The sequence below is a fragment of the Enhydra lutris genome, unplaced genomic scaffold (assembly GCF_002288905.1).
Source record: "Enhydra lutris kenyoni isolate GAN:26980312 unplaced genomic scaffold, ASM228890v2 scaffoldscaffold71, whole genome shotgun sequence".
Lineage (NCBI taxonomy): Eukaryota > Metazoa > Chordata > Mammalia > Carnivora > Mustelidae > Enhydra > Enhydra lutris.
Window position 1 is genome coordinate 206,962 of NW_019154155.1, and position 12,799 is coordinate 219,760.

At 38.7% G+C, this 12,799-nt stretch overlaps 1 protein-coding gene across 2 annotated transcripts in view; it reads left to right on the top strand.

Moving 5' to 3' along the window:
* The window catches only part of LOC111159929 (ubiquitin specific peptidase 12), a 101,459-nt gene that overhangs the window by 72,531 nt on the left and 16,129 nt on the right, over positions 1-12,799 (top strand). For both annotated transcript variants that reach the window (XM_022522615.1, XM_022522616.1), the window contains 3 exons: positions 2,138-2,367; positions 7,826-7,902; positions 8,020-8,103. In XM_022522615.1, the coding sequence (XP_022378323.1) occupies positions 2,138-2,367; positions 7,826-7,902; positions 8,020-8,103 (391 nt within the window). The remainder of the gene's footprint in view (positions 1-2,137; positions 2,368-7,825; positions 7,903-8,019; positions 8,104-12,799) is intronic.

Genomic DNA, 12,799 nt, shown 5'->3' on the forward strand with positions numbered 1-12,799 from the left:
CGAGTAATAGAGGATGGGAGAGTGGGGTTGGGAGGTAGACTGGTATTTTCAGGGATGAGGCATCATTGCACTGAGAGGCAAAATGAAAGGTAATTGACTTCAGTTACCCCAGCCTTGCCTAGATCGGTCCAGTGGTGGAACCATCTAAGGGTTCTGACCATGACTTGGTTTGTCTCAAGAAGATATAGTAGACAGCTGGGAGGTTTTGCAGTGAGCTGTGTCAGTGTCAGGAGTGACACACAGACTTCTGCCGGCAACAGGGGATGGGGAATGGTGTCACAGTCTCTTGGATCTGTCCCTCATGGGCAAAAACCACTGGACACAGAATACCAAATTATCATCAGTTAGATGTTAACTCCACATAGGCTAATGCAGTATCTCTCAGGACTCAAGGCTTTCATTGTTCTAAAACATAAAGAAAGGGTTTGTTCAGGGCTAATCAAATCCCTCAGGACAAGTTTACAGAAGAGAAGTGGGGAGTGGCCCTAACTGCATTAGTATTATTGAGTTTGACTTGAACTCCAAGAAAGGTTTAATAAATTGCCTGTGACATACATGTAATTAAAGGCCAAACCATCCTAGGAATCCAGACAGTCTTGCTCGAGCAGCTGCACCTTACATCTGAGGCTCCTTACAGGTCTTTTTGACACCAAGAGTGAAATGAGTCTTTATTTATTTTGACTGTACCTCCCAAATCCACATTTTCACTAGTTCCCATTCTGTTTGTACAGTAACTTTGCAAGAGAAGATGGTATTCCGTTTTACAGACCAGAAAATCAAGGCCTTTTTGATTACCATAAGATTGAACATTTTCTCACATTTTTTAACTTTTTGAATGTTGTTTCTATAAATTGTTGATTTCCACACTTGGTATTTCCTTTTATATAAACTCTTCATGTGTTGAAGCTGTTAATAGTTTTTATGTTTTTTTAAAACTTTTTCAGTGATTTCTAATGCATAGAAACGTAATTTTATTCAGTCATAACTGTAGCTCTTCTAAAATGTAATTTTTTGTTTTTTTTTTAATCTTAGACTTTGCCCAAGTTTTGTTCCTAATTTGTTGTCTTTTATTTAAAAAATGTTAGCTGTGATATCTTTGGAATTTATTAAATGTGCCTTGAGGATCTAAAGGTAAAATATTGCTGGCCAGGTCATCTTCTCAGTGTGTTTGATCGCTGAGCAGCAGGTGCCCTTGTGGGGCTGGGCCTCCCTGGGCAGGCTGCTTTGTGTGCAGCTCAGCTGCTTTGGGACTGCCTGCTTTGTGTCCCGGGCCTGCCACTTCCTGGCTGCGGCATGACTTTCCCTCTCTGATCCCATTCCCTCATTTGGAAGATGACAATAACAGCATCACAGAGTTATTAAAAAGATGAACTGCGATACTGCCTGTGAAGTCCGTACCTTTCAGTTTCAGGTGGTGTAATGTCCAGTGCTGGGTATAAAGCAGTTCATGTTAGTGACTGGTTTTCGGTGATATTTATTCATTTGTATAGTTACAGGGAACATTTCAGAGTTACAAAATCTCACTTTTAGAGATTATCTGGATTGAATAGACGATTTGTGATACCGTTGTTTCCTATACCTGACTGCAGATCAGAGTCCCCTGGAGGAACTCTGGAAAGTTCCAGGTTCCAGGCCTCACCTCTGACTGAATCCCTAGGATGCATGGCCCAGTCATTGTCATTTCCACAGCCTTTCTGTGTAGTTCTTACCCAGCTGGCTTTGCCTTGGCAAGAGGTTGTCCAGCTTCTGTTTTAAAACCTGCTGTGTCAAATAAATAAATATATTAAAAAATAAAACTTGCCATGTTATAATCTTTGTGGAATAATCAGAGGAGCTAACAAAAGGCAGTTGTTTCTGATCTCTTCCATATATTATATAAACGTGTGAGGGTAGTTTGCCCTTTTCTCGCGGATCACTTAATATTGTTGCTTTAAAAAGAATATCCTCATTTGTCTTAACTGTATTTTCTTCAAGTTTAGTCATATGTTTTTGTGAAAGACAATCTGTTTCTTGTACATGACTGACAATACCAGACGTTTGTATTTAGTTCTGATAGAATATTGGATATTTGTTTTAAATCTAGTTTTAATCAGGTTATTAATTTTGAAATAATTCTCTAATATATTTTTATTTTTAGAACTTTTTGACAACTACATGCAGCAAGATGCCCATGAATTCCTAAATTACCTACTAAATACAATTGCTGATATTTTACAAGAAGAAAGAAAGCAGGAAAAACAAAATGGCCGTTTACCTAACGGTAATATTGACAATGAGAACAACAACAGCACACCAGACCCTACGTGGGTTCACGAGATTTTTCAGGGAACACTGACAAATGAAACCAGATGTCTTACTTGTGAAACTGTAAGTATGTCATAAAATTTTGTATAGAGCAGATTTAATTCATTTTTATTAAAACTTCTTAGAGGATGAGTGTGAGAGATGAACATGAAGGTTGTAATTTCTTAGGTGTAGCATAAATGAATTATCAAAGCTGTACTTGCTCTCGTACTCGGTATGCTGTGTAGTAATGCTGCTTATTAACAGTGAGTACCTGAGCTGACAGAAAAATACTTACTGTGGTTTGGACCGTAGTTGACCCTTGAACAACAGGGGCTTGAACTGCATGGGTCCACTTATTTGTAGATTTTTTTTTTTTTTTTTGGGTATACGTATAGTACTGTAAATGTGAGGTTTTTAAAAATGATTTTCTGTAGCTAACTTTATTATAAATACATACTATGATACATACACAAAGCATGTGTTAATCAAGTTTTATGTTATCAATAAGGCTTCTAGTCAACCGAAGGCTCCTATAGTTAGCTTTTTGGAGACTCAGAAGTTACACGTGATTTTCAACAGTGGCAGCATGGGTAGGAGGTTTCGGTGCCCGTCACCCCCCCTGCGTTGCTCAGGGGTCAACTGTATTTGTTTTTATTCCAGTGTAAGAGGCCATAGAGTCATGTTCTGGAAATTATATGTCTGTGTCTTACTTAAGTCCATAAGAAACTTACAGGTTAGGGAGGTACATTAATTTGATTTCCCTTTTCCTGCAGTTGTGTTTATTGTTGATTGTTGGAATAAAAACTAAAGCATACTGTGTACACTCAAGCAGGGGAAAGTACCCGCTTGCTGGATACTTCGTAAAGATGAGCAGTAGGGAAGAAGCCTGAAAATGGATTTTATGTGGGGTCAGATAGCCCAGTCCTTTCGTAGTATCATTACCTTCTTAAGACATTTACATTTTTAAAGAATATGTCCTTTTAAAAAAAAAATCTAACATTTCTCATAATGAGTTTATCTGATGTTTCCTTCTAACTGAGACGCAGGTATGCATTCTTGGCTGGAGTGATTCAGTTAATATGTCTTTCTCAGGGTCTCACGTGTGGGCACACATCCTTCTGCCTCTCGTTGGTAAAATTCTGACCTCTCATTGGAGGTGTTGTTCACTTTCTCTGGTTGATTATGTCTTGTTTTTATGCCTTGGTAAAGGCAGTCTGTGGGGAGACATAAATATCTTGTTCATCAGAATCTCCCGCAACATTTAGCATCCACTCAGGTCCAGTCCTGCTATGATGGTTCTATGACTAGTCTTTAATAGCACGGAAGAGTAGCATCGTCCATTGGAAAAGAGAATTCACAAGCAAGAAAAATAAGACAGATGTTTTATGGATGTTTGGAAGAATAGCATGGTCACTTGTTTGACTAAATCAGATAAATATACCCTAGTATGTTGAATGAAGCTAATAGGAAATTGTATTTTTTAATTAATGGACTTTAGAAAAATTTAGTAGAAAGTACAGAAAGTTCCCAAACTCTCTCTCTCCTTTCTTCCACTTTCCCCTATGATTCATGTCTTGCATTAATGAGGTACATTTGTTGCAGTTGATGGACCAATAATGATACATTATTATTATTATTATTTTAGGATTTTATTTATTTATTTGACAGAGAGCACAAGTAGGGGAAGCAGCAGGCAGAGGGAGAGGGAGAAGCAGGCTTTCCGCTGAGCAAGGGGCCAGATGTGGGGCTCGATCCCTCCTGGGATCGTGACCTGAGCCGAAGGCAGATGCTTAACTGCTTAACTGACTGAGCCACCCAGGTGCCCCATGACACATTAACTAAAATCTGTAGTTCATATTTTGAGTTCATTCTTGGTATTGTCTGTTCTGGGGTTCCATTTGTTTTGACAAATGTATAATGACACATGTCTGTCATTACAGTATCATACAGAGTAGTTTCGCTGTGTTTCACAAATTCATCCCTCCTTCCTCTCCAAATCCCTGGCAACCACTGATCATTTTACTGCCTCCATAGTTTTGACTTTTCCAGAATGTCGTACATTTGGAATCATAGAGTAAGTAGCTTTGTAGCTCATTTCTTTTTATCACTTAATTATATTTCATTATGTGGATATTCTGCAGTTTATCCATTCACTTACTCACTTATCTTATTCACCTGCCTCCCAAGTTTTGATGATTATTACTTTGTCTGCTCTGGGCCTCTTGCCTCTCCATATAAACTATAGAATCACATAAAATATATCCACAAGATAGTGTGCTGTGATTTCAAAGGGGATTGCCTTGACTCTGTAGATGAAGTTGGGAAAAACTGACGTCTTGACAGTCTTGAGTCTAACTGTCCGTTTACATGGACTGTACATTTATCTACATCTTCTTTGATTTAGAAAGAAATCATCTTGTAGTTTTCATGTCGATCTTGTACATACTTTATTTTGTTATGTTTGTATAGATGAGTGTGGGGTTTTTTTGTTGTTTGTTTTTGGCTCTAATGTAAGTAATACTGTAGTTTCTTTCTTTCTCTCTCTCTCTCACTCTCTCTCAAAGCAAATGGTGACTGTTTTGGTTCCACCATGAATTAAAAGATAGGGTCTTTAAATAGAACCATGACCTATACTGATGAGTGATCTATTGACTGTTGATTATGCATTGATCTGTTTAACTATAATCAGGCATTTGGAAAATGATAGTTGTCAGTAGTATAATTTTAGTTAATGAAGGACACAGTAGTAATAAATAAATAAAATTCTTTTGTGGAAATACATTTTTATTGGTGACCCTCTCTCACATCAAGTGAAAGAGGTATAATTGAGTGTTTGAATATATTAACATGCTGTGAAGATGTTTTTGGGTTAGAGTAAGGATTATTGCTCATTGCTGCAGCCATTAGTTAATTATAGTAAGAGTTTGGGCAATGTTTGATGGCAGGAATTGGTCTCAATACTCATATTTATTCAATCTAACCAACTCCATCTATTTTTTAACACAAGTTTTGTAGATCTTATAAAGAAGAATTTTATTGAAGCTGAGTTCTAAGCTTTAGGAAGTAAATATATTGTCCAATTATTAGAGCAGTGTTTTGGTTGGAATAATAGGTACAATCAGAGAATTTGGCAGTTGCTTTTGATGTTTGATATGATGGAGTTTGGTCTGTGTTAGAAGATATGTATAATTCATCCTCTTCGATAAAACAGAAAATAGTTAAATTTGCTTAGCATGTTGAGAAATGCAGTAATAGGTGAAGCTGGCAAAGTAGATTTGGGAGGGTTTTGGGATACTGTGATGTAAGGTCTTTGAAGTTTATATTACAGACTGAGGATGATGGGAGTGAGGATTAGATGGAGAAAGTGATATCACCCATCCTTGTTTTGCTCAAATATTTATTAATTTTACTTATAATGGATGGATAGTGATCCTTCCACCCATTCCTTGCTAGCTAGGTCCTCCTGTGGTCTGCAATATGTATTTGCAGATAGTCTCCCAAGAATTAAGGGTGTGAATTGAGAATATTTCCTCAAAATCTCAATCGTCATCTTGCAGACTCAGTAAATGATCATTAGTACCATGCCTTTATCAAATTCAGCTAGAGAAATGAAATTGAGAATTTCTCAGAGTGAATATATAGCATTTCTTCATTTAGTTTTGTACAACTATTTGAGTACCAACTATGCCAGGTAGAAGATGGGTAGAGGTTGGCGGAAGATGAGTAAGACCTCGATTCTGATCTCAAGATGCTCATAGGTGAGCATGCAGGCTTTCCAACAGATAGGTAATTCCAGTACAGTACGTTGTCGTTCACGTAAGCACGACCGTGGGAGTCGGACAACAGTGGAGCTGACCTATCCAGGTGGGAGTGGGACGGAGTTGTGAAGGTTCAGAGTGGGCTTCCTGGAGACAGTGTTCGTATGGCAGATTTTAGTAACACAGTTGTTAATGCCCCAGTTGGTAGAAGGTTGGGTTTCTGTAATGGCACCCTCTTCTTGTGTTCTTCTGTTCTTTGATGCTTTCTTCTGGTCCCATTCTTTTTCTGCTGTTAATCCTTCAAATGCGGGCTTCCTCCAGGCTTTTGTTTTGGGCTGCTTGTCACTCTGCCTTGGGAGGGTCATGTTCCATTTTGTTACCGCCTGTGCTAATGACTCCCTACCCACATCTCCAGCCTACAGGGCTTTACTGAGTCTTCCACATCCTGGGTGTGACCTGACATTAGGACCAGGGGAGTCCAACCAGACGTGTTTACAAACACTTTGAAGAGTTAAATACTGCCCCACTTGGTAGTTTCCCGGTACCAACAGAACTGTAAACCCAAACATAGTAACTCAGATATATCCAGGTGATCCAGAACAATCATTATGTCAAATTTTGTATGCTGTAATAAAGATGAAAATCTAAAATGAAGACCACTGAGGCAGTGCCTGAGAACCACAGACCTCATTTTGAGAAACACCAGACTCTCTAATCTTTATTTCTCTTTAGCCTACACATAAGGCCCTGCTCAGTCTGGCTTTCGCCTGTCTGTCCCATGCTATCCCTCGACATCCTACCCTCCTTCCTCCCAAGATGGGCTGATTCTTTTTCCTTAGCACTTCACGTTCCCTTTCCTCTCTCTGTGTGTCTTTCTTATTCTCTTTTTCACTGAATCTTTTGAGACCCAGATCATTTCCCTCCTGGTGTCCCTAGACTGTGCATACATGGTACTCATAGCTACTCCTATTTGCGTATGTACATAGTATGTACAACCACGTAATCTGTCACAAGTTAATGATGCCGATCTTATAAAATTGATGCGCCATTGAAGCAGGAAGGCATTTATTGCAGTGGGCTTATAGCCCTTGTGTGTGAGAGGTATAGTCCGAGATCTCCTGTTGTGTGCTAACCTTAAGCATAGAGTCTTTGAAGGGAAGAGCTAGGAAAATTGATGTCTGAAGTTCTGTCCTAATCCAATTCAAATGAATAAGTAATAACTTGAATTTTTTTTAATCAGATGAGTTACCCATAATTCAAACAGAACTTTATGTTAGATTTTTTTTTTTGAAGAAGAAGGATTAAAGGAGGTCATCAATGAAGACTGTAATTTGGTCGTCAATGAAGATTGTAATTTGGCATTTTAGGCAAAATTATTTCCTTGAATGATAAAACAGCACAGGTGTGATGCCCTTTGCCAAGTGTCCCCATTCAGTCTTAGCCTGTGTTTTTTTAAGAATTAGTATATATGGGCAGTTTGTTTTATGTTTCACCATAATACCAAGGTTTTGGAAAATAATGGGATTTCACATCCTCATCTTTGCCAGAAAGGGAATCAGTCACAGGTGGACTTCGCTGTTTAACCTGTACGTGTGTTGAGAGTCCTTTACTCAGTGTCCGTTTGGATAATCCAGATCCAGTAGATTTCTTTTGAACTCGTGGAAGATGAATTCTTCATGTACTTACTACTACTAATAGAATGAATGCATTTAATTCTGTCACTTCAGAACAATGATTTACTGACAGTTAAAGAAATCAAAGGTAATTCCCTATTTTTACAGATAAGCAGCAAAGATGAAGATTTTTTAGACCTTTCTGTTGACGTGGAACAAAACACATCGATCACTCACTGCTTAAGGTAACTGGAGAGTTACTTATCTTGAAGTTTAATAAATATCTTCGGTTTAGAGTACTTTTAAATGAATACACAGTTTTCTGATATAGACAAAATAAATTTATCTTGAATTTTACACAGGGGTTTCAGCAACACAGAAACTCTGTGCAGTGAATACAAATATTACTGTGAAGAATGTCGCAGCAAACAGGAAGCACACAAACGGTAATGTAACGTTTTTAAAATTTGGTAGTAGTTCTCTGGCAGTGGGTCAAGTAGATGGGCTTTTCTAGCTGAAAGTTATGCCTGAAAATCTACAGAGTAAAAGTGCCTAGTTTTATGATTAAGTAATTAAGACTCACTAAGTTATTACTGGGTAAGCAACAGTCAGCTCTGCAACCTCCAGTGATTTTCTCCACTTAATGAAAGTTGTTTAAGAATCATCAACCAGTACAGTTAAAATACTTGACTTTGAAGCTCGCCTGCTTTATGTAAACTTGATCTTGGTGAGGAGGAAGAGTGGGGAAGATCCTTTTCCTCTTCTCTACTGTTGCTTCTACTAGCCCCACATAGGATCTTGTACTCTCTCTCATTTGGTATTTGGTGTCGAGAAATGGAATTGCGTCATCACCATTCTTGTTATTTTACTTTTTATTTTGGAACAATCTCAAGCTCAAAGAAAAGTTGTATGAACAGTACCAAGAATGCTTTTTTACCCAAAACCACTCAAAAGTAAGGTATGATGTCCCATGATCATGGACACGTGAGTGGCTGTTTCCTACCAACAGGGAAGTTTCCCTATTGCCATAGTCACCCCCCTGGGGCGAGTCATGCTGACATGTTAACTGTTCTAGTGGAAGGTATTTCACTAGCACAGATGTCCCAGTACTGTCCTTTCTGGAACAAAAAGATCCAGTTCAGAAACACACGTTATCTTTAGTATTCATGTCTCTTTTGTCTTTTTACATTTGGAACAGTCTTTTCTTGGCTTTAAAAATCTCGACGCTTTTGAAAATTATAGATTATTTTATAGATTGTCCCTCTTTGGGTTCATCTCAAAGATCGCCCCCCTTTGTGTTCTTATGATGAGGTTTAGGTTATGTATTCTGGTGGGCATCTCACAGAGGTGATGCTCTATTCTCATTGTATCCTCTTATCCGTGATTCTGATTTGTCTCATGTGTGGGGTCCCTCAGACTGCTTCTGAGACACACTGGAAGGACTCGCGAGACTCTGCATGTATGGTCAGGCCCACAGCCAAGACTTGTTACAGGGAAAGATGGCAAAGCATCTCCGCAAAGCAGAAAGCCAGGGGAGCTTCCAAGAGATCAGTGCCATGGAGTCCCGCAAGACACACTGACCTCCTTCAGTGCTGAATAGGACATGGGGGAGGTGTTGTCTCCCCCAGAGGCTCATTACAGACCCAGTGTCCAAGGTTTTAAACTGAGGGCCAGGCATGTAGGTACCCCTCTGTCTAGCAATGTTCCAGAATTCCAGACTCTCAGAAGGAAAGGAGGTGTTGAGAGTAAACCATATTGTTTGTCCAGACAATTTAGGCCTGTTGAGACACTCTCATCATTTAGGGAATGGTGGGAATACTCCTCAAATCCAAATTCTCATATGTTAACCAAGGACCATCCTTGCCAGCAGGCCTTTCCAGAAAGATAGTCTGAGGCCTGCGAGGTTAACGCTTTCCTGCCCATCCAGTTACTGGTGCTGTTCTCTTTGAGCACTTGACTGTGGTGATGTCTCCCAGAGGTCTTCACTGTTAAGCAATGGTTTTATCCATTTATATAATTCATAAGTATTTTGAGGTTGTAAATATACCCATTCCTCATCAGACTTCTAATTATTTTCATTTTCTAAATCTCAGCATGGACTCAAGGATTTTTTTTTTTTATTCAGTGGGTTATGCTCCATTACCATTTGGCCAGTGGGGGCCCCTTCAAGCTGTCACCTGTGTCTTTTTGGCATGTCCCATATTCTTGAATGACCCTTCACTTCGCAGCATAACAAGATGTTCCGTGCTCATCTTGTACTCTCCTTGCCCCGACTCTGATATCAGCCATTTATCCCAGGAGGCCTGCTTTCTTACAGGAGGACGATGATGTTTAGGAAACAGGACTTTGGTATATAGGTATGCTCACTGATACCAGGATGTCTGTGTTCCTGAGCCCCCTAGTGAAGAGAGCTGGATGGTGTGTGTGCGTATGTATGTACTCCACACATGCTTACGTCTGCCTGTCTGTATTATCATGGATCTGTCTATATTGAGAAACCATGAAGTCACAATTATATCCACAGTTTCAGCCAACACCATAGGGATCATTCTAGTTTTGTCCTTTTTAATATTCATAATTTCCTTCTGACAGTACAAATTGGTTCCCATTATCCTTCTATATTTACTTACTTGGTTAGTGACCCTGTCCATAACTGATCTTATCTCCTCAACCGCCATGCGTGCACACAACTCCCTGTTGCACAGACATGCTCTCTGCTCTGCTCAGTCTTCTCCTCTCCCCTGTCTGCCCAGATGTCTACCCTAAAGGGCCCTACTTACCTAAATGGTTACACTGAAACGTTCATGAAAGGAAGAAGAACTCAGATTTTTAAATGACTGTACTTTTGTCTGTATTTTGGACACATGTATCTCTTAGGAAGGGAGATGTTTTAGGTGATGGGCCCAAGTAATCAAAACAGAGTACTCATTGTCCCCTTCTATTAGTGAAGATGATTAGAGTACCTCCCCTAAATTTGGTTATGTCATGGGAGTTGATAAATTAGATTAACCCTGAAAATGTTGTAGAAAGTGCCTAAGACTGTTGGTTGAGGAAGGTAGAATTGAGGACTAAACGTAGCTAAGAGGAGTGCAGTGACAAACTTTTTTGGCTCCATGGAGGTAAGTGCATCTGTGAGCATAAGCTGGTCTTCATCCAGAATGACAAATAGCCAGACATGAGTAATTAGAAATTGTCCAGCAACTCCAGCTGTTCGTTTTGAAGACATCCATGTGATTTTAATGTAGTATTTAATAGTAGGTCTTTTATTAAAATGCATGGGAAATATATATACCCTGTCAAGAAATTAGAAAACACAGATTAAGTATAAATCAGTTAAGAATCATTATTTATAAAAGCACTGTTAACATTTTTGTGTGTATCCTAGATTTTTAAAGAGTGTGTGTGTGTACACATGTAATTCTTGAAATGGAATTGAATTCTATGTACAGTTTTTATAATTTTTTTCCCTTAATAAATTACAGACGTGGCAGTGAAAGTATACTTTTACATCATTCCTCAGAGGTGCTGCATAGTACTTTTTAAATGGGCATGCCATAATCTACTGAGCTTCTAAATCTAATAGTTTAGATTGTTCCCTTTTTTCACTACTATAAGGCTTTGACAAACATATTTTGTATGTATACCTCTACGCATGCACACATTTTCACACAGGTTTTAGGCTGTTTCTATAGAATAAATTGTGTGGGGGTTTATGGAAAGATAGCAGTACAGAAATTATTTTCTACTAGGATCTGGTGTCAGCCCTTCTGATAACTTCCATTGTGATATTGGGCAAGTCATTTAACCTTTTGGGTCTCACTTGATTAGTTGCTATCTAAGATCCCTACCAGCTGTAAAAGTCTGTAGTTTCTAGTCTCAGAATAACAGAATAAGATAGTGGATATACAGATCATCATTCTTATTAAACAAAAGTCATTTTGACATTAAAATGTTTCATTCTGGGGGTGCCTGGGTGGCTCAGTTGGTTAGGAGTCTGACTCTTGATTTCAGTTCAGGTCTTGATAGCAGGGTTGTGAGACTGAGCCCCCACGTGCAGTCTGCTTGGGATTCCTCTCTCCCTCTCCTATCCCCCCTTCCTGCTTGCACACATTCTCTCTTTCAAATAAACAAATAAATAAGTAAACAAAAGGTTTCAGTCTGTTTGAGGACGAAAACCACACGATCACCTCAGTGGATAAAGAAAAGGCATTTGACAGAATTCAACACCTGTCTATGATAAAAAACACTCAACAGGCTAGGGATAGAAAGAACATACCTCAACATAATGAAGGCCCTCTGTGACAAGCCCACAGCTAACATACTCAGCGGTGAAAAACTGAAGAGCTTGTCTTCTGGGATCAGGAATAAGACAAGGATGCCTACTCTTGCCACTTTTCTTCTACATAGTGTTGGAAGTCCTAGAGCAATTAGGCAAGAAAAAGAAAAGAAAGACATCCAGATGGGAAAAGAAGTTAAATTTTCTCCGTTCACAGATAATATGATCTTGTACACGGAAAACCCTAAAGAATAAACAACAACAACAACAAAAAAGCCTTGTTAGAACTAGTAAATTCAGCAGAGGTGCAGATACAAAATCAGCACGTGAAAGTCTGTTGCATTTCTGTACACTAACTTGGTTAGTGTACAATCTGAACAATCTGAAAAGAAAATTAACAAAATAATCCCATTTACAGTAGTATCAAAAAAGAATAAAATAGAAATTGATTTAACGAAGGAGGCCAAAGACTTAGGCACTAAAAAACTATAAGATATTGCTAAAAGAAATTAAAGAAGATAACAAATAAATGGAAAGATACTCTGTGTTTGTGAATTGCAAGACTTAATGTTAAAATGGTCATACTACCCAAAGCAGTCCGCAGATTCAGTTTAATGCCTACCAAAGTCTCAATTGAGTTTTCTGATGACATAGGAAAAAAAAACATCCAAAATTCATATGGGAAATCTTAAAGGACTCTTAAAGCCAAAACAATCTCAAAAGAAAAGGCTGGAGACCTTCTACTTTTTAACTTCAAAACATATTATAGAGCTACAGTAATCGAAGCAGTGTGGTAGTAGCAATAAAGACAGACATGTAGGCCAGTGGTATAGAATAGAGAGCCCAGCAGTAAATCCTCATTTATA